Raw genomic sequence first — 23225 nt, 5'->3', positions numbered from 1 at the left:
CATGACGGGACCAGTTGTTGGTAAACGCCAGTCACAATTAAATTGAAATATTTATGTTTACTGTCCTTTAGAGACTAGTGTACAATTCCAGTTATGGTTTCAGCCGAATTCAATGAATTTAACCTAAACTTCTTTTCTTACAAAATATGTTAAAATATAGTACTATATACGATGAGTTGCTACTATTCCCTCCGGATCAAAATGTATATCCACTTAGCTATTTGCACACTCGTTAAGAAATACTAACTCTTAGGCAAAAATAAGTAATTTGACTAAATTACATCAAATTAAATAGATATTAGCATTTGATCACTTAATAAGGGTCATTTTGAAAGAATAAGGTTAATTATTTCTTGATTTGGTAAGTGAATACTCTTTTTGATCCAGCACTATTTTAGAACTTAGTAACTTAAAGGGATAGAATTTCGAATTCATGAATTTTAAATGTTGAATTAGCCTTAGTTGTGCTTCTAGTGTTGAAGAATACCTTCACAACAACACTTGCGTTTAATATTCCATCCGTCCCAAAAAGATTTTCTAACTTCCCTTTTCGTCTGTGTCAAAAAGATTAACATCTTTCTATATTTAGAAATAATTTAATTTTTTGAGATGATTTACAGCCATACAAATATTTAAGGCTTGTTTTGGATCACACATTTCAAAAGTCTTCCGTTATTTCTTAAACTTTGTGTCAAGTCAAACTAAGACCATTTTTTTGGACGGAGAGAATACTTATTTTAAACCACAACTTCATAAATCTTTCTTTTTTGCTTAAATTATGTGTTTGGTTGAACGATTAAATATAAATTGAGACAAAGAAAATAACTAAAATAGTCATAATTAAAGGAGCAGGTTTCGGTGCAACTTTGACTGTGGACACTGGAATCATTCCACTGGAAATTCCATTCTCATAGTGATGGCTAATGACTTTGAAGTTTGAACACAGTCAACAGAGTCAAGAGACCCATGTTTCAATTTTTTAATTCTCAATCATAAACAATGCCAATAAAATATAGAATGGTACTTCCAGAAAATTTAAGGTCACTAATATATAAGTCTCAATACTAAATGCAGTGCTCCATTTGTTTCAAATTTTGACATACGTAGTAAATTTTTTCAAGAATATAACCCTTTTATATTCTTAACAGACGGATCCATAGTTTTAATTGCGTATACACATAGTATAATTTTCAAACAAAAACCCCATCCACTAGAATAGTCGTAGTTAAAGGAGTAGTTTCGGGGCAACTTTGACTGTCATAAATAATGAGATTTTCGTGCTACAAAAAATTCCTATTCTTATGGTGATTAGTTAATGACCAAAAGCGGATTCAGAATTTAAATTTTGTAGGTTCAGTATTAAGATTCCTAGCATTAAACCCATTATATTTTTTGAATTATGAGTTCATATATATTATTTATTATAATTTTTTACACATAAATTATGCTCCGTTTCGAAAGTTTATGGTTCAATTGAACTCCTTACTCCTCTGTTAATGACTGAATATTGGGAATCGAGTCAAGAGACCCCATATTCTAATTTTTAATTCTCAATAATAAATAATGTCAATATTAAAATTTGCTACTCTCTCCGTTTTAATTTATGTGAACCCATTTGACTGGGCACGACATTTAAGAAAGAGTGAAGACTTTTGAAACTTGTGGTTCAAAATAAGTCTTGAATATTTGTGGCTGTAAATCATTTCATAAAGTGAATTTTTTTCCAAATTAGGAAAGAGATCATTCATTTTGGTACGAATTAAAAAAAAATAGGTTCACATATAATTGAAACAGAGGGTGTATTAGAATTGCCTATTTCGTAGTTTGGGACTTGAGGTAACATTATCTGAGGAAGAGCTGAATTATAATAATACTTCAAGAAATTTGAGTTGACTAAAAGATATAAATCTCAAAACTATAATTAAGTAGTGCTCCCATTCGTCTTAAATTTTAAAATACATAATAATGTTTTCAAGAACACAACCATTTTATAAACAATGAGCATATTATTTTTCTGAGATATAAGATTCTATATTATAGAACTACGTCCAAAACACTGAAGTGGATTTACAATTGAACTTCCAAAATTTCAGAAGACCAATAAAAAAACAAGGAAAAAGAGATTCATAATACCTTAAAAGGAGTCACTACCAAAAAAAATAAAAATAAAAAAAAAATAAAAAATTGCGGAGGTTGAAAGTTACAATTCGTCGAGGTTTTATTCTCTTATAGTTGTTAGAGGAAGCCAAAACCTCCGTGAATTGCAACTTTCAACCTTCGCAAATTACTTTTTTTTTTTTTTTTTTTTTGAGTTCATCTAGAAGAATTAATTCAATAAGACTGTGACACGATGAAGAAGCAATGAATGATCCTTATCCCTTGTTTTCTCTTCTTCTTTGAAATGGTCCCAAATTAATGGCATACATCATAGGTTACTGAATTTAATTATCAAGTTATTATCCCACTTGCAATTTTTTTCTCAAATTATTTATTCCATATATATGTAGTCACCTACTTCAAAAGTTCTACTCGCATTTAGAGGCGGAGCTAGGATTTTCACTAAAGGGGTTCAAAAATATAAAAGAGTAAGAAACGAGGAAGCCAAGGGGGTTCAACATCTACTATTTATACATAAAAAATAATTTTAATCTTGTGTATACATGGTAATTTTTTGATGAAGGGGGTTCAGGTGAACACCCTGACTACCACTTGGCTCCGCCCCTGGTCGCATTACGTAACTGAGAAAATGTCAAAAATAGTCCATTATGTTTGATGGAATAAGGTGAGATATTCAGGATTAAGTTTGGAATTAAATTTATACTTTATTTGGTTGAAGGTATAAATTTATCCCATTATATTTGTAATAAGTCTAAAACAGTCTCGTAAATATTTTACTGGGTGGTAGTTTTCGTCACTTAAGTTTGTCCAAAATGACTACTTCCGATCTACGTCAAATATTTACAAATTTTGATTATTAGATTTCACAAAATCTAGACTGTTTTTTCTTTTATGGGAACTTAAAGAGTGCGGTTTTTATTTATTTATTTATTTTTGGTGTCTTGTACAATTTCTGAAATTTGACGTGACTTTATGATATTTCAACTTAAAATTTAATTTTTCTTATACCTCTCGTTAAATCTAACTCCGAGTTATGAACCTAAAACTTTCCTAAAAATAGAGTTAGACGATTATTTTAAACCTATTTTTAAATCGATAAATACTTACACACACAGGGGATTTATATTGATCCAATAAACACCTGACATATGTCTTCACAAATATTGTTATCACTAAATTACAATTAATTAAAATACTTTCCTACTTTAATTATCACTTAATCATGATAAATTAATACATTATAATTTAATATAAACTACCCTCAAGTATATGGCACATTTGGTCTTGCGTATTGCAAGGTTCTAAAAGCAGCCAGCCAAAGTCAACTGTCATAGCGTCAACTCATTATCACAACTCTACAAAAAGCCGCCATTAATCCAAACAACTCCACACCTTTTTTTTTTTTTTGCTTCTTCCAAATGCAACCATGTCTTTTCCTTCTTCTTCACTTCTCTTTCTCCTCTTCTTTTTCTTGAATCCATTAATCACTTCTTCTCAAAAATCATCTCAAAAAACAATATCATTTTTCAATTCCAAAAATACCCCTTGGAATCCAAACCAAAACCAAATCCTTATTTCACCCAACTCCACTTTTGCAGCTGGCTTTTATCCAATTTCCAATAACTCCTTCACTTTCTCCATTTGGTACAACAAACTCCCCCAAAACCCCAAAACTATAGTTTGGTCCCTTAATGCCCAACTTAATTCCACTTCTACCCTTTTCATATCCTCCTCAGGTGAACTAAAATTAACCCAAACCCCATCCACGTCAGCTCCAAACTTATGGCCCACAAATACCCAAAAAAACACGTCAGCTATCCTTGTTTTAACAGAATACGGTAACTTAATTTACGGTAACTGGAACAGTTTTTTGAACCCAACTGATACTTATCTTCCAACCCAGAATATTACCGGGACTAACTTAACTTCGGATAATGGTAAATTCCAATTTGGTGGGGCCAATACGCTTTACTACGACGGAAACAATAGTTATTTCGATTTTCAAAATAATGCCCTTCAGCGTTTGGAGGAAACAGGTATTAGTTATCATTTGATATTTTAATTCATGTCTAGTTGTGTATAAATAAGTTTTTCAATTTATTGTAAAAGTAGATTTCTTATACTATTTATATGATGTTACAAAATTCCCACCAGAACCATAACTTGGTCCACTAAACCAAATAAGTACCCACTTAATTCCAATTCTACCCTTTTCATTTCTCCCTTACGTGAACTAAAATTAACACAAACTCCATCCACGTCAGCTCCAAATATATGGCCCACAAATACCCAAAAAAAACGTCAGCTTTTCTTTTTTTAACAGAAAACGGTAACTTAGTTTACCAAGTTATTTTGTGGTTACTTTATTGTCTAATTATTGAAAAAAATTAATCAATTTATGTGATATTTATTATGAGATAAATTTTTTTGGCTAAGGTGATATTTATTATGGGATTGAGGGAGTAGCATTTAATAATAAGGGTAAAATATAAAATGATAAATTTTCTCTTAATATTTCAAACTGGACAAGTAAAAGTGGATTTATATTTTTAGTACAGTGGACAAGTAAAAGTTCAAGGAGGGAGTATTTGGGAAAATTGCGCTCTATGTCTACTGGGAGAAAAAATTTACATGCTTTAGCCCATACTTTGAGTTTGTTACGCAATTTAGCCCATATTTGTGTGTAAACATCTTTTATGCATTAATATACACTTTATACAAGGTTGATACATTATGTATAATGCTTTCCGCCCCAGGTATAATGTTGTATAATTTTGTATAAACTGAAAATATGGCTACGTGGCGTAATATTTCATGTTTAATTCTTGTTTAGTTAGGATTTATTGTCAAATTTATATAGGAATAGGTTCTCCAATTGGGAAACTTACATAAATATACCCTTCAGTCATCTAGTTTACGAAACGCGGCCGAAGTATACACTACCTATACACTTCAGCTGTATAGGTAGTGTATATTACATGTATATGTATGTGGATTATATGTATAAGTATATATAGTATATGCATATTTAGTATAAACTATGCACTACCTATACACTGTTTATATATTTTGTAAACTAGATGGCCGAATGGTATTTGATTGTAATTTTCTCTTTCCAATTTATAGTAGAAGTAGGTTTCGTATTATTATTATTATTATTATTATTATTATTATTATTATTATTATTATAAATAGGGGTGTTGCTAGCTATTTTTCTATAGTGGAGATTGTGGAGATTCTGAATAAATATTTTTCCTTCACAGGTGATGTTACTCAAACTAATGGAAAATTTTACTCGTCCGATTTCGGCGAGCCAGGGAAATTAAGAAGGTTGAAGCTGGATAATGATGGGAACTTGAGAGTTTACAGTTTTGATTTCAATTCAAGAAATTGGACTGTTGTTTGGCAAGCCATGTATGAGTTATGTAGAATACATGGTACGTGTGGTACAAACTCTATATGCATGTATGATGCTTCTACAACTCAAACTTCTTGTGTTTGTCCACCTGGTTTTAGGAAGAAAAACAGTAAATCTTGTGAGAGGATAATTTCGATGACAAAGGCCACCAAGTTTTTACCTCTTGATTATGTTAGTTTTACTGGTGTGGGTAACCAAACAGACCTTAAAGTTTCGAACTTTTCGAGTTGTGAAAAGAAATGTTCGGATAAGGATAATTGCTTAGGTTTTATGTTCAAGTATGATGGGACTGGCTATTGTGTGCTTGTATTGGAGAAACTGTTGTATGGATATTGGTCACCGGGGACTGAAGTTGTTATGTATTTGAAAGTCGATAAAAGAGAGACCGCTGTTTCGAATTTCAAAGGCATGACTAGTTTGATGGAAACTTCATGTCCAGTGAAAATTCGCCTTCCATTTCCACCAGAAGAATCTAAGGCAACCACTAGAAATATTGCGATCATTTCGACTATTTTTGCAGCTGAGTTGATTAGTGGAGTTTTCTTCTTTTGGGCATTTCTCAAAAAGTATATTAAGTATAGGGACATGGCTAGGACTTTTGGTCTTGAAGTCATGCCCGCGATCGGACCGAAAAGGTTTAGTTTTTCTGAGATCAAGAATGCAACTAACAATTTCACTGATAAAATTGGGAGGGGTGGATTTGGTGATGTTTACAAAGGAAAGTTGAGTGATGGTCGGGTTGTCGCCGTGAAGTGCTTGAAGAATGTTAAAGGTGGTGATACTGAGTTCTGGGCCGAGGTCACGATCATTGCACGGATGCACCATTTGAATTTGGTGAGGTTATGGGGCTTTTGTGCTGAAAAAGGTAGAAGGATACTTATATATGAGTATGTACCTAATGGTTCATTGGGTGAATTCTTGTTCCAAAAGGCTCCGATCGGGTCACCAGACCAACAGAAACCCATACTTGATTGGAATATCAGGTATATTTTTTTCATTTATTTTAGGCGTTTTTATTTGGAATATCAGTCCAATCAAGTATATTTTTTCATTTATTTTAGGTGTTTTTATTTGGAATATCAGGTGTGTATATATATATATATATATATATATTTATTTTTAAATTTTTTTTGGAATATCAGGTATAGGATAGCACTTGGCGTGGCACGAGCAATTGCCTATCTACACGAAGAGTGTTTGGAATGGGTATTACATTGTGATATCAAGCCTGAAAATATTCTCTTAGGCGACGATTTTTGCCCAAAGGTGTCTGATTTTGGGCTAGCGAAGCTAAAGAAAAAAGAGGAGATGATGACCATGTCAAGATTTCGAGGCACACCAGGATACGTAGCACCGGAATGGACCAAGGCTGACCCAATCACTCCGAAAGCTGATGTGTATAGTTTCGGATTGGTGCTGTTTGAGATAGTTTCAGGTTCAAGGAACTTTGAGCAACATAACTCGAAGGTGGAAAGTGATCAATGGTTTTTCCCTGCTTGGGCATTTGATAAGGTGTTCAAGGATATGAATGTTGATGATATTTTGGACCCTCGAATCAAACATTCATATGACTCGAGAGCACACTTTGACTTGGTGAACAGGATGGTGAAGACAGCAATGTGGTGCATCCAAGATCGTCCAGATGCACGACCATCAATGGGGAAAGTGGCCAAGATGTTGGAAGGGACAGTTGAGATCAGCGAGCCAAAGAAGCCTACCATTTTCTTTTTATCAGAAGAATAATATATAGCTCCAATCCTGTTTATGATTTCCTTAAAATGCTGTCTCGACTAGTTGCAGCGAGCATGTATTCCCTATTACGTGTTGTATTTTAATAAGAAAGTATATGGGAATCAGGATCATGTTGTGTGTTTTGTTCTTTTTTTTTCTTTTTCTTTTTTTTCTTTTCAGTCTTGTAATCTTGATTGAGTTGTAATTTTAAAGTATATTTTGATCAATGAAGAAGTACCTGGTTGTTTGGGAAACGAACTTTTTTCTTTCTTCAGTTGGAACGAACTGATTTGGGAAATTCACCCCTCATAAGCCATTATCTTCACATGGAGAAACTACAACCAAAGTTTACTCAGTTTTTGTGCTTCCTTCTATATCCATAGGTACATCTATTTTTATCAATCATTAATACACAACTTTCTTGAATTTGTTTTTATAATTTAAAGGGTCTTTTATGTTATGAAAATAACTAGTCGTATAGCACGACAAACATGAATTGTAAACTAAACTAGTGAGATTGGAGAAAACTCTCAAACAACAAAGAGGACAATACTCACTCCATGTTAAGAGTACAGTTAACAAGTTTTCTCACTAAACGTGTTTCGTCGCCAAAAGAAGGTATTTGCCAATAAAGGAACAACAAGTAATTGCTCTATTGCTCATTCAAGAATTCATGCTTACAAATTTACCGAAGTGTTAGGTTACTATTTTGTGTACAACAACAAAGGCAACACTTGCACCTCAATCGCAAGTAAGCTGGGGTCAATTATATGAATCATCATTGTTTATATCTATTTTGTTCGGACTGTTCAAATATATTGCTGCACCATTATCAGATCCTCAAAAAATATACTCCCCCTGTCCCAATTTATGTGATACACTTTCCTTTTAGTATGTCCCAAAAAGAATGATACATTTCTATAATTAGAAATAATATAACTTTGAACTTCCATTTTTATCCTTAAAGAAATAATTTACAGTCACACAAATATCTATGACTTGTTTTAGACTACAAGTTTCAAAAGTCTTCCTTTCTTTCTTAAATTCCGTACTTAGTCAAACTATATCACATAAATTGAGATGGAGGGAGTGCTACTTTTGGAGGAATTTTTTTTTTTTTTACACACACCCTGAGATATTTTTGAAGAGTCAGAGAAACATTGGCCAACATCACTCCATTTAGACGTAGTTACCTCAAATCCAAGCTTAATGGGTGATATATATATATGTTTTTTTAAAAAAAAAAAAAAAATCAAAATAGCTTTGTACGTAATCAAAATAGACATTTGCTATTTTAAAGTGGAGACATTTTCCAATTTATGCTGCATTACTGCATGGTATATCTAGCCGAATTTTATACATGGTCACAACATTATGAATCGGTCAACAAGTGAAATCAACAAGCATGGTAAGAAGAACTTTCATATATGCTAATAATAAAATATAGTATATGGTAATAGTTTAAAGTTTCTTATTGATTTATGTTTAAAGTTTCTTATTGATTTATGCTAAGGAAATCTTTGACTGATTGTTAATGTCTTTCCAAAACATCACTTTTGAAATGATTGTAACTGCCCCTTTTGTCTTTTTTTTTTTTTTTTTTTTTTTAGCAATCCTCCCAAACATTTCTTATGTACAAATATATATACAGTAGATAAAATATTGCAGTAGCAATTTTGTTACAAAAATTGTGATGCTTAAAACTTGTAAATGCATGAATATGATGAAATTAATTAATATATGCCCCTTCTACGTCCTTGAATTACGATGGATTTTTTATTTCTACTCCTCAAAAATATTTATAAAAAAATAAAATAACAAAACATCAATCAAGAACCAACATTTTAAAGAGTTTACACAATCACGGCAGGGGAGTTAATAAATATTTACACAATTAGGTTACCTAAAACTAAAAGGTACTAATTGCATGTAATCTGTGTAATAGCATTGACCGGAAACCTCTAGTAAATAGCAAGCAGCTTGTAATAACATGTTAAATTGCACTCATAATTAATGGTGGATGAATATCCAATTTTTTTGGAAAACCAAAGATTAATTAGGAACCTAATTAAATATAGTCAGTAGTTAAATCGAAAAGTAAGCAAGAAATCAACTATAATCTGACACTATAAAAGGCATTGACATTATTACATTAATTTATTTCCAGCAAAAAAACAAAAACTAGAGAGTCAGAGACAAAGAATAGAGTATTAATCTGCTCTAGAATTCTTTGTCTCTTCTCTTCTATGTAATATTTTGGGCTGGTTTATGTAAAAAGATTGTATATATAGGGAAGTGCAGAAACTAATTAAAACAAGAGTGTAAAATACTATACATTAGAATTATCTTTTGAATTTTTTTGCAATTTTGGAGATTTTAGAAAAAAAAAAAAACAAAAATGACGAGTGCTCAGACGAATAATTCTAAAATCACAATTTATGTGCTTTCTTGTTGGATTTTTGCTGCCTTTGGTGGCCTCATGTTTTTTTTTCTTGTTCTATTTGTTTGGAGTTTTTTATACTTGAACATTTCTTATGTTGTCAGTATAAAAAAAACAAGGGAATTACTTATTCGTAGTTAATCTATTGCTAAATAAGTTTTGTTAGTGATCATTTCAAACTAAGTAAGATTAACGATGAATTTTTGTTGAAATAACAGGCTTTCATAAAAATTCTTGTGGAATCGAGAATGAGGCTTTAGTTCTGTATATGTCAGATCATGAACTAGTAACTTCTTTTAATTTCCAAAATAAAAAATCCCAATTCCGTTGAACATTCCATTTTTAGAATAGTTACGGAACCTCCATGAATAGGTCCAAACCTTATTCCATGGTGTTTACATGAGGTTTCTCTTTAAGAAAGTTCTTAGAGGGCTTAGTTGATCCATGATTTATGTTCCATCGGGATATAATTTGTCCATTGTTAATTTCTTAGTGAAAATTCCGATTCCGCCACTGTTTGTTGCTACCCGTATTAATTCGTCGCTAAATAGGATTAACCGCTTTTTTTGTTCTTTGGCAATGAAATATGTACGTAACTATAACGGTAGCTCCACCTCTGTTAATTTGAGTTTGAATAGGAATTCATAAACTTCAAATCCTAGATCTGCCTTTAGGATTAGCGACAAAATTTATACGTTGCTAACTCCTGTTTTTGTCAACTGCATTCTTACATCAAGAAGTGCAAAAGATTAAATTTTTTATGTTAATTTTTGTTTTGTGTCGGGTTTTATTTGTTTTAATCAGGAGGAGTTTCTGGAATGGATGATCTTTTGATGAAATTTTTCCCACATGTGTATGAAAGAAAGCTACATGCCAAAGAGAATAACTACTGCAAATATGATGATCAACTTCTCCAACTCTTTACTTCATCCTTGTACTTATCGGCTCTTATCGCGAGCTTTTTCGCTTCAAAGGCCGCCATTAAATTAGGGAGAAGACCTACCATTGAAATGGTTGTAACTCTTACATTATCTTTCGTTCAATTCCAAATTTTGTGAATTGGATTAATTCAGTCTAAGTTGTTGTTGTTGTTTTTTTTTTTTTTTTTTTTTGTGGTGGAATATTTACAGACTGTTCCACTTTTTCTGACTGAAGTAGCACCAATCCAACATAGAGGAGCTGTGAATATTCTCTTCTAACTCTTTGCGACAATAGGGATATTCATTGCAAATCTTGTCAACTATGGAACTTCAATGATGCATCCACATGGTTGGAGAATGTCACTCGGCTTTGCAGCAGTGCCTGCAGTAGTTCTGCTTATTGGTTGCTTTGTGTTCACTGACACCTCCACGGGTCTGATTGAGCGCGGCAAGGATGAACAAGGCAAGGCTGCGCTCAAGAAGATTAGGGGTGTTAGTGACGTTGAGGTTGAGCACCAAGAAATCATGGTGGCATGTGAACAAGCCAAGCAAGTTAAGCATCCGTTCAGGAACTTAGCAAAGGCTGCTAGCATTCCACCACTTGTGATTGCTATCTTGTTGCAGATTTTCCAGCAATTTACTGGAATCAACGCCATTATGTTTTACGCGCCTGTCCTGTTCCAAACTATGGGTTTCCAGACCGATGGCTCGCTTCTATCCTATGTCATTACTGGACTTGTTAATGTTGGCAGCACATTTGTTTCCATCTACCTTATTGACAAGGTTGGAAGGAGAAAATTGCTCCTCCAAGCGTGTTGCCAAATGTTAATTTCTCAGGTACAATATAATTTTCATCTACAAAACTATGCATGATTCATCTAACTGTCATTACTACGTAAAGGCCAAATTTTACTTATATTAAATCTTGAACTACCTTGCCCAAAGTTCGTGGTTTTGTCTCACAAGGGGATTCAACAAATGCTAAAACGTCACTACTAGGAGTCGAACGCATGATCAAAAACATTTTTTTGAACCCCCTTTGACAAACGGATTTCAATTGACCACCCTTGGACTGATGTGGCGTCTCCACAGTCTGTTATATCAAAATTGAGAAGCTTTCTTTTTTTTTTTTTTTTTTTTTGGTCTTTTTCTGATGGCGCTTCGGTTTTAATGTTGCAGCTGGCAATTGGAGCTATTTTGGTATCAAATTTGAAGGAGACCGGAACGTTGGACAGGAAACTGGCAGCAATAGTGGTGTTTCTCGTGTGTACGTATGTAATGTCGTTCGCGTGGTCATGGGGACCACTTGGTTGGTTAATTCCGAGTGAGACATTCCCGTTGGAAATAAGGACAGCTGGTTTCGCGTTCGCGGTCAGCACGAACATGCTTTTCACTTCTCTCATTGCACAAGCTTTCTTGACTATGCTATGCACTATGGAAGCCTACATTTTCTTCTTCTTTTCCGGCTGGATCGTTGTTATGGGACTTTTCGTCATCTTCCTCTTGCCTGAAACGAAGGGAGTCCCGATTGATTCCATGGTCGAAAGAGTCTGGATGCAACACCCCGTTTGGAAGAAACTCTTCTAAAATGCATTGATTTGATCAGATGGATTAGAATATCAGTTTTAGTGATCAAAAGTTTGTTAGCTTCTTATTTGTTCCCTCCTCCCTATGTTCCTATCCTTTTATCGAGTTTTGACTCCAAGTTTTGTTCATGAAAGAAGAACATATAAATCTAGAAAAGTTAGTGTCGTCTGGATTTTATAGATTGGTTGTTTAATTACCCAAACATACAAACACGTCTCGAGAAACTTTATTTTGTGCCTCGCACTATGTTTGAGGGTTGTCTATGTTTGGTAAGTGGATTATGGATCCCACACATTCAACGTGTCAAACATTGGTCGAGGAGGGCTCGATAAGATCCCGAGGCTAAAAGTCAACTTTTTTTTTTTTTTAATGGAGCGCTTATTTTTGGCTCAATATTTTTTAAAAGAAAAATTAACCTATAAATCTATTGTAGGTAAAAATTAGGCCTCATTCTCCCTTAGCTAAAGGTCTTGGATTCAAGCCTCAGAGCAAAAAAATCTTGCTTAGGAGTGCTTCCCTCTTTAACCGGCCTTGCGTGTCTTGAAATCGAATTAATCAGAGAATTCAATACAGGTATCGAACACCGGATAAAAAAAATGGGGCCTCCAAAATTTTGGAGCCTAAAGCCCCCGCTTTAGTGACTTGGCCCTCTGGCCGGCCCTGACATTGACAATATTCACACAACTTGAATCAGTTGTATAAGGTACAAAGTAAAAAATTTCATATTTCTCCTTCACGCGGACATGTTTTTCCACTTCCCAAAAGGAACAAGGATTGTTAGTCCTTTAGGCAATTTGTCACCTACGTACTTGTGAATATGATCAGAGCGGGTCCTTTTAAGAGTTTCAAGGTGTGTCCGGTTTGGTCAAAAATTTTAGAAATCATTTTCTTTAGGAAAATAAGTTTCTTAAAAATGGTAAATTGACTTCCCTAATCAAAGTAGGGAAAACAAGTCCACAAGTTACATTTCACCAACCACCGACCAACCCCTCCCACAACCCCACGCACCACCCCACCCCCTCAAAAAATTCTTTTTAAAAAAGATTTCAAACTTTTTTTTTGGGTCCCACCTTCCCCCCCGCCGGAGGTCCAAAAACATTCTTTTTATTTAAACTTTTTTTTTGGGTTTTCTACACCATCCCTTTCCTCTCCCCGTCCAAAAATATTATTTTTTTCTAAAAAAAGTTTTAATTATTTTTTTGTTTTTTACACCACCCACCCCCCACGACAGCCCCTCCCCTCCCCCTCCCCCAAACACCCCACCACCCCCTCCAATTTTTTTTTTTTTGTGTTTTCTGCGACACCCCACCCCACCCTCCCCCCACATACCCCCTCTCGAATTTTCTACTTCATATTTTATTTTACCTTTATTAAAAATTTATAAGGATGAAAAGTTTATGTGGTTAAATTTGGTGTGGGGTGGGGGTGGGGGTGGGGGTAGGTGGTGGGTAATAAAAAAATTCTCATATTTTATAAAAATATATGAAATAGAAAATTTGGGAGCGCTGGATGGAGCGGTGGTGTGGAGTAGGGTAGGGTTGGGGTGGGTGGTGGTATAGGATAGGGGTGGGTGAAGATGAAGTGTGTTCAAGGGTGGTGGTTGGGTGGGGGTGGGTACTTGGGGTGGGGTGGGTGTGAGGGTTGGTGTGGTATGGGCTGGTGGGGTTGGGTGGGGCTGGTGGGGCTCGGTGGGTATTTTTCGAAAAATATTTTCTACCAACCAACCGAACATGAGAAAATAAGTAAGAAATTTACTTATTTTCCACTACCCAACCGAAATGAGAAAATAAGTAAAAATTTACTTATTTCTCAAGAACACATTTTTCCGGAAAACATTTTCCTCCATACCAAACACACCCTTAGTCACTGACAAAGCAAAAAAAATATTTACTTAATGAGATTACTTAAAAGGTATTAATTACAGATAACTCTATTTATTAACATTGATCGGTAACCTCAAGTAAATGGCAAGCAACTTGTTATTGTATTTTAACTTGTACAGGGGTGTCTCAAGGGGGAGATGAGTAAAATATTTGTTTTAGACCTCCAAAATTTTGAGGCCTCAAAATTTTTTGATAGTATATTTATGATTTTATTTTCGCGTAGATAATATCGAAATTTGTAGAAAAATGAAAAGGTAAAAAATCTTTAAGAAAGAAAGACCCAAGATTTTTAACACTATAAATATTTTAGATCTGTGAATTAAACTACTTAAATCTTCATAGTAAATTAAGTTTTTTACAACAATAGCCAAGGTAATGTATTGCAAACACATGGCTAACATCTTATTCACTTGAATTAATTCATATAATATAAATAATAATAGTACTATGTGAAGTTAAATGCTTTATGTCTTTAAGAATACCATATTATAAACAACAAATATGGTAATTTTAATGAGCCGCTCTTGAACTTGTACAGATGGTAAAAAATTTATTACACTGTCAGCATATACAATAACATACCAGTGTAAATCTCCAGCTTAAAAGAAGTGTAACCAAAGCGTATATAAAGTACTATTTTTTTCAGATCTACTATAATAAGTTTCAACATGGATAATGTTGGATGAATATCCAAAATTCATGGAAGACCAAATCTCACACTATAACAGACATTGACTTTATCAAATTAAGTTACTTCCACCATAATAGTAGGGATAAAAAAATTAATCTGCTCTAGATTTCTGTCTTTCTCTTTCTATGTAAAAATATTTTATATATAGTTAAGAGCATAGAGTGTAAAATACTTTACAGAGAATTATCTTTTGAAATTTGGGATTTCTGAGAAGAGAGTAAAAATGTCTGCTGAAAAGAATAATTCTAAAATCACAATTTATGTGTTCTCATGTTGGATCTTAGCTGCCTTTGGTGGTCTCATGTTTGGTTATGATATTGGTATTTCAGGTGTGTTCATCTTGTTTTATTTGCTAGGGTTCTTTTTATTGTACATGCCATTACTATTAAACAAAATGAATTAGCTATGGATTCGTCTCTAAATATCTAGTCCTTAATAGCATCTTTCGATAATTTGTCGCTACTCATAATTTGTCGTTAAATATGATTATCTGGGGGCGGATCTAGAGAGTAAGTGGCATAGCCACGTAGTGTAATGGGTGGTTGAACACCCTTCGTCGAAATCTTTTAGTGTGTATATAGGTCAAAACTTACTTTTCATACATACATATTAAACCTTAAAAACACTCAGTGATATTAATGAGCCACCGTAGTGGGTCAGTTATGGGTTCATACGTGTGTATGTGTGTGTGTATATATATATATATTAAAATATTCATTAAATATCTATAAATATTTGATTATGAATCTAGTTATCATTGTATTCTTAATTTGCAGAGGCGGATCCATGATTTTTAGTTTATGACTTCTGAGCCACAATCCTTTGTTACTTACTAGGTTATTGACTATGAATCCAGTTATCATTGTACTATTAATTTGCAGAGGCGAATCCAAGATTTTTAGTTTCACAATCCATATTACTTACTAGGTTCTTGATAGATTATTATACATATTAGATAAAAATTGAATTCAAAAACAATGTTTAAGCCAAAGCTACTGGTTCTTCCGAACACTATAATGGTAGTTCCGCTACTGTTAATTTGAGGTCGCTATAGGAATTTATAAACTTCAAATCCTAGATCCACCTCTAGGATTTATCCATTGCTAAATCTTGCTTTCTGTCAAGTGTATTTTTACATCAAGAAGTGCAAAAGATAATTTTTTGATGTTATTCTTTTTTTTTTTTGTTTTAATCAGGAGGAGTTTCTGGCATGGATGATTTTTTGATAAAATTTTTCCCAAATGTGCATGAAAGAAAGAAACATGTCAAAGAGAATAACTATTGTAAATATGATGATCAATATCTCCAACTCTTCACTTCATCCTTGTACTTAGCGGCTCTTGTTGCGAGCTTTTTTGCTTCAAAGGCCGCAACTAAATTAGGGAGAAGGGTTACCATGTTGATGGCTTCAATTGTTTTCATTGCCGGAGCTGGCTTGAGTGCCGCCGCGAATAACAAAGTGATGCTCATTTTTGGTAGAATTTTGTTTGGTATTGGTGTTGGCTTCGGAAATGAGGTATGTTTAGTCAAAAAGATTTCGTTCACTATCTGTGCATTTTGACCTTTTACCGATTAATGTTTGTATACGTTTTACTGCAATTGCATTTTAATTGACCTGATGATGTAAATTGTCTTTTTATCGTCAGTGCATAGAACTTATACTTGAGGTGCTTAGAATATTTTGAAATGGTTGTAGCTTTATAGTATCTTTCGTTGAATGCGTAAATATTTTACCAAAAAAAAAGTTCTTTTTGAAGTTGTTTTTGGTTGGCAAAAATATTTTCCCGCGGAAGTCATATTTCTTCGTAATTATCTCAACTCTTAACTTCATATCACCATTTTAACCAACATTAAAAAGAATTTAATCCTTAATACTCAAAATTTCATCAAAACGCTATCTGATTTGCTAACATTATTATTAGTCTTTAGTAAGTAGAGTTTGTTCAAATCTTGATAAACGTGAATTGATTAGGTCCAAGTTCTTCGGAATATTTATCTACTAACTTGTTTGGGACTGAGACGTAGCTAATGTTGTTGTTGGAATACTTACAGACTGTTCCACTATTTCTAACTGAAGTAGCACCAATCCAACACAGAGGAGCTGTGAATATTCTCTTCCAACTCTTTGTGACAATAGGAATATTCATTGCAAATCTTGTCAACTTTGCAACCTCAAAAAGCCATCCAAATGGTTGGAGATTATCACTTGGTTTTGCAGCTATCCCTGCAGCGGTTCTTCTTATCGGTTGCTTTGTGATCACTGACACCCCAACGAGTCTGGTTGCACGCGGCCATGAGGAGAAAGGCAAAGCCGCGCTCAAGAAGCTCAGGGGTGTTAGCGAGGTTGAGGTTGAGTACCAAGAAATCGTGATGGCAGTTGAACAAGCCAAACAAGTTAAGAATGCGTACAGGAACTTAGCGAAGCCTGCTAGCATTCCACCACTTGTGATTTCCATCTGGTTGCAGATCTTCCAGCAATTCACCGGAATCAACGCGATTATGTTTTACGCACCTGTCCTTTTTCAGACTATGGGTTTCAAGACCAGTAGCTCACTTCTGTCCGCCGTCATGACTGGACTTGTCAATGTGGCCAGTACATTTGTTGCAATCTTCGTTGTTGACAAGGTTGGAAGGAAAAAATTGCTCCTCCAAGCTTGTTGCCAAATGTTAATCTCTCAGGTACAATATAATGTTCATCTACAAAACTGTGCATGATTCGATCAAACTGTTATTAGGGGCGGAAGCAGGATGGGAGACATAGGCTGGGGCGTAGGGGTGGTCAGGATAACACCCGAAAAAGTATACTGCGTATAAATTTTACTTTTTTTTACATATATTCAATCTTGAAAACCCTTGACGAAGTTCCTGGTGTCGTCTCACAAAGGGATTCAAAGATGTTAAAACGTCACTACTGGAAGTCAAATCATGATCAAAAACATTTTTTTGAACCCTGCCACTGCAATAAAATTTCCTGATTCGTGATCTAATTCTTTGACAAACGAGCTTCAACTGAACCCCGTTGGACTGATGTGGATCCACCACAAATTGTTGAATCAAAATTGAGAGGCTTTTTTTTTTTTTTTTTTTTCTTCTGATTGCCTTTTGGTTTTAATGTTGTAGGTGGCAATTGGATCTATTTTGGCAAAACATTTGAGTGCGACAGGATCCTTGGAGGGGACACTGGCAATAATAGTGGTGCTTCTCGTGTGTACATTTGTGATGGCATTCGCGTGGTCATGGGGACCTCTTGGTTGGTTAATTCCCAGTGAGACATTCCCATTGGAAACAAGGACAGCTGGTTTCGCGTTCGCGGTCAGCACAAACATGCTCTTCACTGCTGCCGTTGCACAGGCTTTCTTGACTATTCTCTGCACTATGCAAGCCTACACTTTCTTCTTCTTCTCCGCTTGGATCGTTGTCATGGGAATTTTCGCCATCTTTTTCTTGCCTGAAACAAAGGGAATCCCGATTGATGCCATGGTGGAAAGAGCTTGGATGCAGCACCCCATTTGGAAGAAGCTTTTCTAGAATGCATGGTTTTTATCAAATGGATTAGAATATTACTTTTTGTGATCAAATTTTTATTAGCTTCTTATTTCTTCCATTCTTCTTATCTTCCTATCCTTTTATCAAATTTTGTCTCCATTTTTGTTCGTAATAGGATAATATCTAGAGAAGTTAGTGTCATCTTGCTTAATACAGTCTTGCTTACACGTGCACACATGCATCTCTCGAGAAACTTTATTTTGTGCCTCAGGCGATGCGTAAGGGTTGTCTATGTTTGGCAAGTGGATTTTGTGTCCCACACATTCAACGTATCAATCATTGGCAATAGTTACACAACTCGTATCAGTTGTGTGAGGTACAAAGTGAAAAAAATTCATGTTTCTTCTTTGCGTGGGCATGGTGTTCTTGTTCCATGTTCAAAATGAACAAGAATGGCTCGTCTTTTAGGCGGGTTGTCACCTACATGCTTGTGAATATGGTTCACAGAAAGTCAACCAAATATTTAAATGACAAAAGAAACTACATGGGCTAAAGGTAAATCAACTTTTCTTCTCCATGTATAACTTTATGTAGTAGAGTAAAAAAGAATCATCAAAGCATATTACAATTAAGTTCCTTGTTTAAGTGACAAACTTGAATTTCACGTATCATTGTTTCAGCAATGGATTTCTTTCAAAGAAGTTTGTTGGTCGAAGCTCAAAACCATCATAAATAGAAGGCATTACTGGAAAATCTTCTTGGCATGGTACATGATGCAACCCAACAGTGTACCAAAGCACAATGTCCTTGTTGTCAATAGTCCTATTCCTGCATACAACACAAAATCAGCTTATATAATATCATTAATCAAGTAAACAAAGAAGATTAAGAGAACGTCGACTATGTACTAATTGATCTTGGTCAATTAGATCAATTCAAGAAACGCACATCCCAGATTCATATAGCCAACCCCAGCTTGTTTGGGACTAAGGCGTAGTTATTGTTGTACGTAACACCCTAGGCAAATCCTACATGGCAAACAAGAGAGAGATGCTGCATATTTAAAGAAGTAAGCCCTAGACCTTAGTGACACATTTTAAGTTGTGCGGTTCGGGCATAGGTTCAAAGCAGACAATATCACTAGTGGGATATGCTGTTACATACTAAAGTTACCTGCGGCTCAATATTGCTAGGCCATCATCTCCTCGGCTCCTATCAGCGTAGAACCCTCCAGCCCATCTTTCTAATTTATTATATGGTGTCACCCATAACTGATACTTGGTATAGGCTGCTCGACGTTGAGGATAGTCATCGTACGATAGCAAGGACATGGCTGGTCGACTTGGTATTATCCGATAAGATACATCATTTCCAATCTTTGTCATCTTATTTGGATTTACAATCAACAATTCAGTTGGTTCGAGTCCTAAGTGTGTCTTAGCCTCAATTTCTGTTTTCATAGTTTTTTTAACAACTTTCCAATAACTCTTTCTAGGTGAAACTTTTCGGTCCTTCACCCTCATAGTTTTCAATTTAGCTTTTATAAATGAATTATCGATACCATCAACATCAACATCAAGGTAGTAAGTAAGGAAGTGATCATGGTTCACTGCAATTGTGTTTTCCGCTACAAGAGCCCCGTAAACAACCTCCGTAATTTGATTATTGTTTGTGTATTTCACAGCCTTCGTCTCCATAACTCCATTTAAACTTACCTGCAACAGACAAATTGAAGAATAAAGATTGCGAAATCAGAAGGATTAACATTTAACAAGCATAACATCTTAATTTTCTTACTCCAACTCTGATAGTTCCACTTTGTTTGAACTCCCAATCAAGTGTGTAATCATAATTTCCCACTGTTGCTACCATTCTAACAGCCAGATTGACTTCTTGCTGTCCCTTAGTGTTCTGCAAAAACAAATTATTGATTATGTCACTAGACAATCGCTATAGGAAGTATGCAAAATATTTATGATTAGATACTCTTACTATATTTCCCGGTACTCCATTTTCTGTATGCCTCCAAGCAGCATCGCCAGCATATCTTTCAAATATGCAAATCGCCTTAGGTACTTGCACTACCCGTCCTTCTGAATCAGCCATATATCCGTCAATATACACTGCATTTCTCGGACAATCTAGCAATGGGACAAGACTACTAGCAGACCTTCCAAAACCAAATTCACCAATATCCATGAAAGTCCTATAATACCATTCGAATGTAGGATCCATATAAGGCACAAACGTCTCTGATACATGACCTCTATAAAGCACACGTCGATATTCATTTCTAGCAGCATCAAATATAGAAGCTGTAGACACGATCATTCCTGCCCTCGTGTTGAATCCGACGTGAAAAATCCAATTATCCCATTTAACTTCATGGCCTTTGATGATAATATTACTGGTGTCAGTGTCATTGGAAGCGACTGATCGTTGGCTGGATGGCTCGAAATTAGCACTCTTGGCTTTAGGCAAAGGGGATATGAATCTATCTATATATTTTATTATCTTCATGGATTCAATATCTACTATTGTAGTGATCCCTTCAATTGGCCTTGCCCAAAAATTAGTTGTCCCTCTTCGATAAAAACATGGAACGTTAAGAACTCTTCGTGTCTTTAGCTGCCCGAACCATCCAACAGGCTGTGGTATGCAACTTACTTCTGATATATTCAAACCCCTTTTCAAAATTGAATCTTGAAATCGACGATTCCTCAATGTCAGCCTGCTGGATTGTACAATGTCATCGAGAGTAAGTGGAGGGAAACCGTGGCCAATATACAAATTTTCTGATATGATAGACCGAGTGGCCAAGTCCACAACAACTTCATAGGTCTCACCATTTGCACGAACAACTACCTTGGCTCGACGATAAGGAAAAGGAACACGTTTGTGCTTATGCAAGGACATCCAATGAAGGACATCCTTTTTCTCAGGCTCTTCAAGATCAACAAAGTGAAATGTCAAATTGGAGAGTGAACTAAGATGAGACTTTTGAATAATGATTCTAATCTTGTTGAACTCAGTAGGGTTAATAGGGTCTAAAGGATGGCATTGGCTGCTAGTAAAACTGAACAAGAAGACAATAGCAAGAATTGGAAGAGTAAAAGATGTGGACAATACTTTTATGAACTCCATAGAGAACTTGATTGAAAAATGGTGCTTTGACATTGAAAAACTGTTTGCACATATATATTGTTGGCTGATCTTCTCTTCTTTTCTTCTTTCTCCCTCTTTTGTACCCCTTCTGTCCCATTTTATGTTACAGTATTTGACTGGACGCAGAGTTTAAGCAAGAAAACAAGGCTTTTGAAACTTGTGATTTGAAACATACTATCGACATTTGTGCAGCTATAACATCATGTCATTAAGGGTAAAATGAGAAGCTTATCGCTAAATTATTTCTAAGTGTAAATCTTTTTGGGACAGACTAGAACAAAACTGTCACAGAAACATTACACAATCATGTAGCTTCATTTAGCATTTACTTGCTTTGACCAGTTCAAAAATCTTATAAAGAAGATAATAAGCAACAATAAGCAACCTATCACGTTTAATACAAGTAATGGAGCAATGCTTCTTGTTGTTTCTTGCATTAAAAGTTAAGGATGCTTGGGTTTGCTCTTTAATAACTTAGTACAAAATTGCTAAATTAAGAGCCACTTGCCTTGTGAAAACAGTTTTTAATTGATGAACAATACACTTCTAAATCAAGCTAATTAATATCATCATTGATCATCCTCAGAGAAGCACCTGTCACCGAAGATTTGTTATTTTGTTACAAGTAGAGATATGTCTAATTTTTTCGAATATGGACTTGTTATAATAAATAATTTTGTTTTTCAAGTTTAAACAAATACTCCCTCCGTTTGTGCACCTGTGAGACTTTTCGGACTTTAAGGAAAAAAAGAAAGACTTTTGAAACTTATAGTATTAAACATGTCATGATATTTGTGTGGCTATAAAAACTTGTCGCTAAGAGTAAATTGGTTCTTGGGATGCAGAGGTCACATGGCTTTCTCATCAGGTTCAGAACAATAGACCATGGTCAGTGCTGCAGTGATTTAAGGCAGAGAGGAATGCTAGGAGCTTCCAAGCAAAAAGCAGAACTGAAGTTCAAATTGTTAGAGAAATTGTTTTACAGTTACATATTAGGTGACAAAAAAAAGTGTAAATAAAGTAGGCTTTTACATAGTTTACAACAGTATCCTGTCCGGGCTTTCCAAATGTAATTGTTTCTGATACTTTAGCATAGGAAAGAATAGGATCTGGTTCCATAGTCCAAAGTGAACCAGTAGTGTATAAATGATATTACTTGGTTGAATAAAAAATTTCTGTTTGACAAAAAACAAAGAAAATTAAAGTTAAAGTATCTCCAAATATAAAAATGTATCATCTTTATAAAATAAACAAAAAAGGAAAGATTGTCACATGAAATGAAACACATGCAAATATTTCTTTGAACACTCAATTCTGACAACTTTAAGGAACAAAGTTACTTCTTTAAGTTAGCTTAAGAAAAAGATTCTCAGTAATCAAAAGAAAGGAATACAAATAAAATAAAATATAATAAACTACTAATAAAAAAGGCCTGATTAGAAAATATGTTCTAGATTATGCTTAAAGATATTTGTTGGCCATAGCTTAAAGTTGTTTGTATCAAAAATCACACGCATTGGTTTTTTTAATCAGGCCTTTGTTTCTTCTCTCTGTTTTGGGATTAGATCTGGCCCTTTTGTTAAAGTTGAACTTCTTTTTTTTGGTCTAAAAGTTGAACTTCTAACTTTATACAGAACTTGCATCAATAGGTAACATGTGTAGTATAAATTAAGCAACATGTTTAGCTTGAAGATAATTTTCGCATAAAGTCATCATTAATGATCGTAAATAGGCCTTATAGCTTATGCGTTATTCTCGTAGAAATAATTTTCATTGGTCACTTTTC

General features: G+C 34.5%; 3 protein-coding genes and 1 pseudogene across 3 annotated transcripts; 3 read left to right on the top strand and 1 right to left on the bottom strand.

The window, feature by feature from the left end:
• The first annotated feature begins 3437 nt into the window (after nucleotides 1-3437).
• LOC132044647 (G-type lectin S-receptor-like serine/threonine-protein kinase At1g34300) lies at nucleotides 3438-7521 on the top strand. The gene is made up of 3 exons (XM_059435147.1): nucleotides 3438-4154; nucleotides 5382-6519; nucleotides 6679-7521. The coding sequence occupies exons 1-3, from the start codon at nucleotides 3545-3547 to the stop codon at nucleotides 7277-7279; spliced, it is 2349 nt and encodes a 782-aa protein (XP_059291130.1). The 5' UTR covers nucleotides 3438-3544; the 3' UTR covers nucleotides 7280-7521.
• A 2144-nt stretch (nucleotides 7522-9665) lies between these two features.
• Nucleotides 9666-12380, top strand: LOC132044690 (sugar transport protein 8-like; annotated as a pseudogene).
• Nucleotides 12381-14870: 2490 nt separating this feature from the next.
• LOC132044671 (sugar transport protein 8-like) lies at nucleotides 14871-18508 on the top strand. The gene is made up of 4 exons (XM_059435177.1): nucleotides 14871-15117; nucleotides 15985-16304; nucleotides 16841-17467; nucleotides 17909-18508. Exons 1-4 carry the CDS (start codon nucleotides 15012-15014, stop codon nucleotides 18314-18316), a joined length of 1461 nt encoding a protein of 486 aa, XP_059291160.1. The 5' UTR covers nucleotides 14871-15011; the 3' UTR covers nucleotides 18317-18508.
• A 319-nt stretch (nucleotides 18509-18827) lies between these two features.
• LOC132044685 (primary amine oxidase 1) lies at nucleotides 18828-21716 on the bottom strand. The gene is made up of 4 exons (XM_059435194.1): nucleotides 20267-21716; nucleotides 20072-20185; nucleotides 19448-19989; nucleotides 18828-19102 (listed from the first exon to the last, which is right to left on the bottom strand). The coding sequence occupies exons 1-4, from the start codon at nucleotides 21449-21451 to the stop codon at nucleotides 18943-18945; spliced, it is 2001 nt and encodes a 666-aa protein (XP_059291177.1). The 5' UTR covers nucleotides 21452-21716; the 3' UTR covers nucleotides 18828-18942.
• Between the last annotated feature and the right edge of the window lie 1509 nt (nucleotides 21717-23225).

Source organism: Lycium ferocissimum, unplaced genomic scaffold, assembly GCF_029784015.1.
Source record: "Lycium ferocissimum isolate CSIRO_LF1 unplaced genomic scaffold, AGI_CSIRO_Lferr_CH_V1 ctg51, whole genome shotgun sequence".
In the NCBI taxonomy this organism is placed as follows: Eukaryota; Viridiplantae; Streptophyta; class Magnoliopsida; order Solanales; family Solanaceae; genus Lycium; species Lycium ferocissimum.
Note: the sequence above shows the minus strand (reverse complement) of the source record. Positions and strands in the feature narration are given on the sequence as shown.

What these genes read in the sequence shown, in the direction of transcription:
- LOC132044685 (XM_059435194.1), bottom strand. Translation starts at nt 21,451, where the DNA reads ATGTCAAAGCACCATTTTTCAATCAAGTTCTCTATGGAGTTCATAAAA. An exon ending in ATGGAGTACCGGGAAATATA is followed by an intron (nt 20,186 to 20,266) that starts GTAAGAGTATCT and finishes TTGTTTTTGCAG; the next exon opens with AACACTAAGGGACAGCAAGA. An exon ending in GTGGAACTATCAGAGTTGGA is followed by an intron (nt 19,990 to 20,071) that starts GTAAGAAAATTA and finishes TGTCTGTTGCAG; the next exon opens with GTAAGTTTAAATGGAGTTAT.
- LOC132044647 (XM_059435147.1), top strand. Translation starts at nt 3,545, where the DNA reads ATGTCTTTTCCTTCTTCTTCACTTCTCTTTCTCCTCTTCTTTTTCTTG. An exon ending in TCAGCGTTTGGAGGAAACAG is followed by an intron (nt 4,155 to 5,381) that starts GTATTAGTTATC and finishes TTTCCTTCACAG; the next exon opens with GTGATGTTACTCAAACTAAT. An exon ending in ATACTTGATTGGAATATCAG is followed by an intron (nt 6,520 to 6,678) that starts GTATATTTTTTT and finishes TTGGAATATCAG; the next exon opens with GTATAGGATAGCACTTGGCG.
- LOC132044671 (XM_059435177.1), top strand. Translation starts at nt 15,012, where the DNA reads ATGTCTGCTGAAAAGAATAATTCTAAAATCACAATTTATGTGTTCTCA. An exon ending in GTGTTGGCTTCGGAAATGAG is followed by an intron (nt 16,305 to 16,840) that starts GTATGTTTAGTC and finishes GAATACTTACAG; the next exon opens with ACTGTTCCACTATTTCTAAC. An exon ending in GCCAAATGTTAATCTCTCAG is followed by an intron (nt 17,468 to 17,908) that starts GTACAATATAAT and finishes TTAATGTTGTAG; the next exon opens with GTGGCAATTGGATCTATTTT.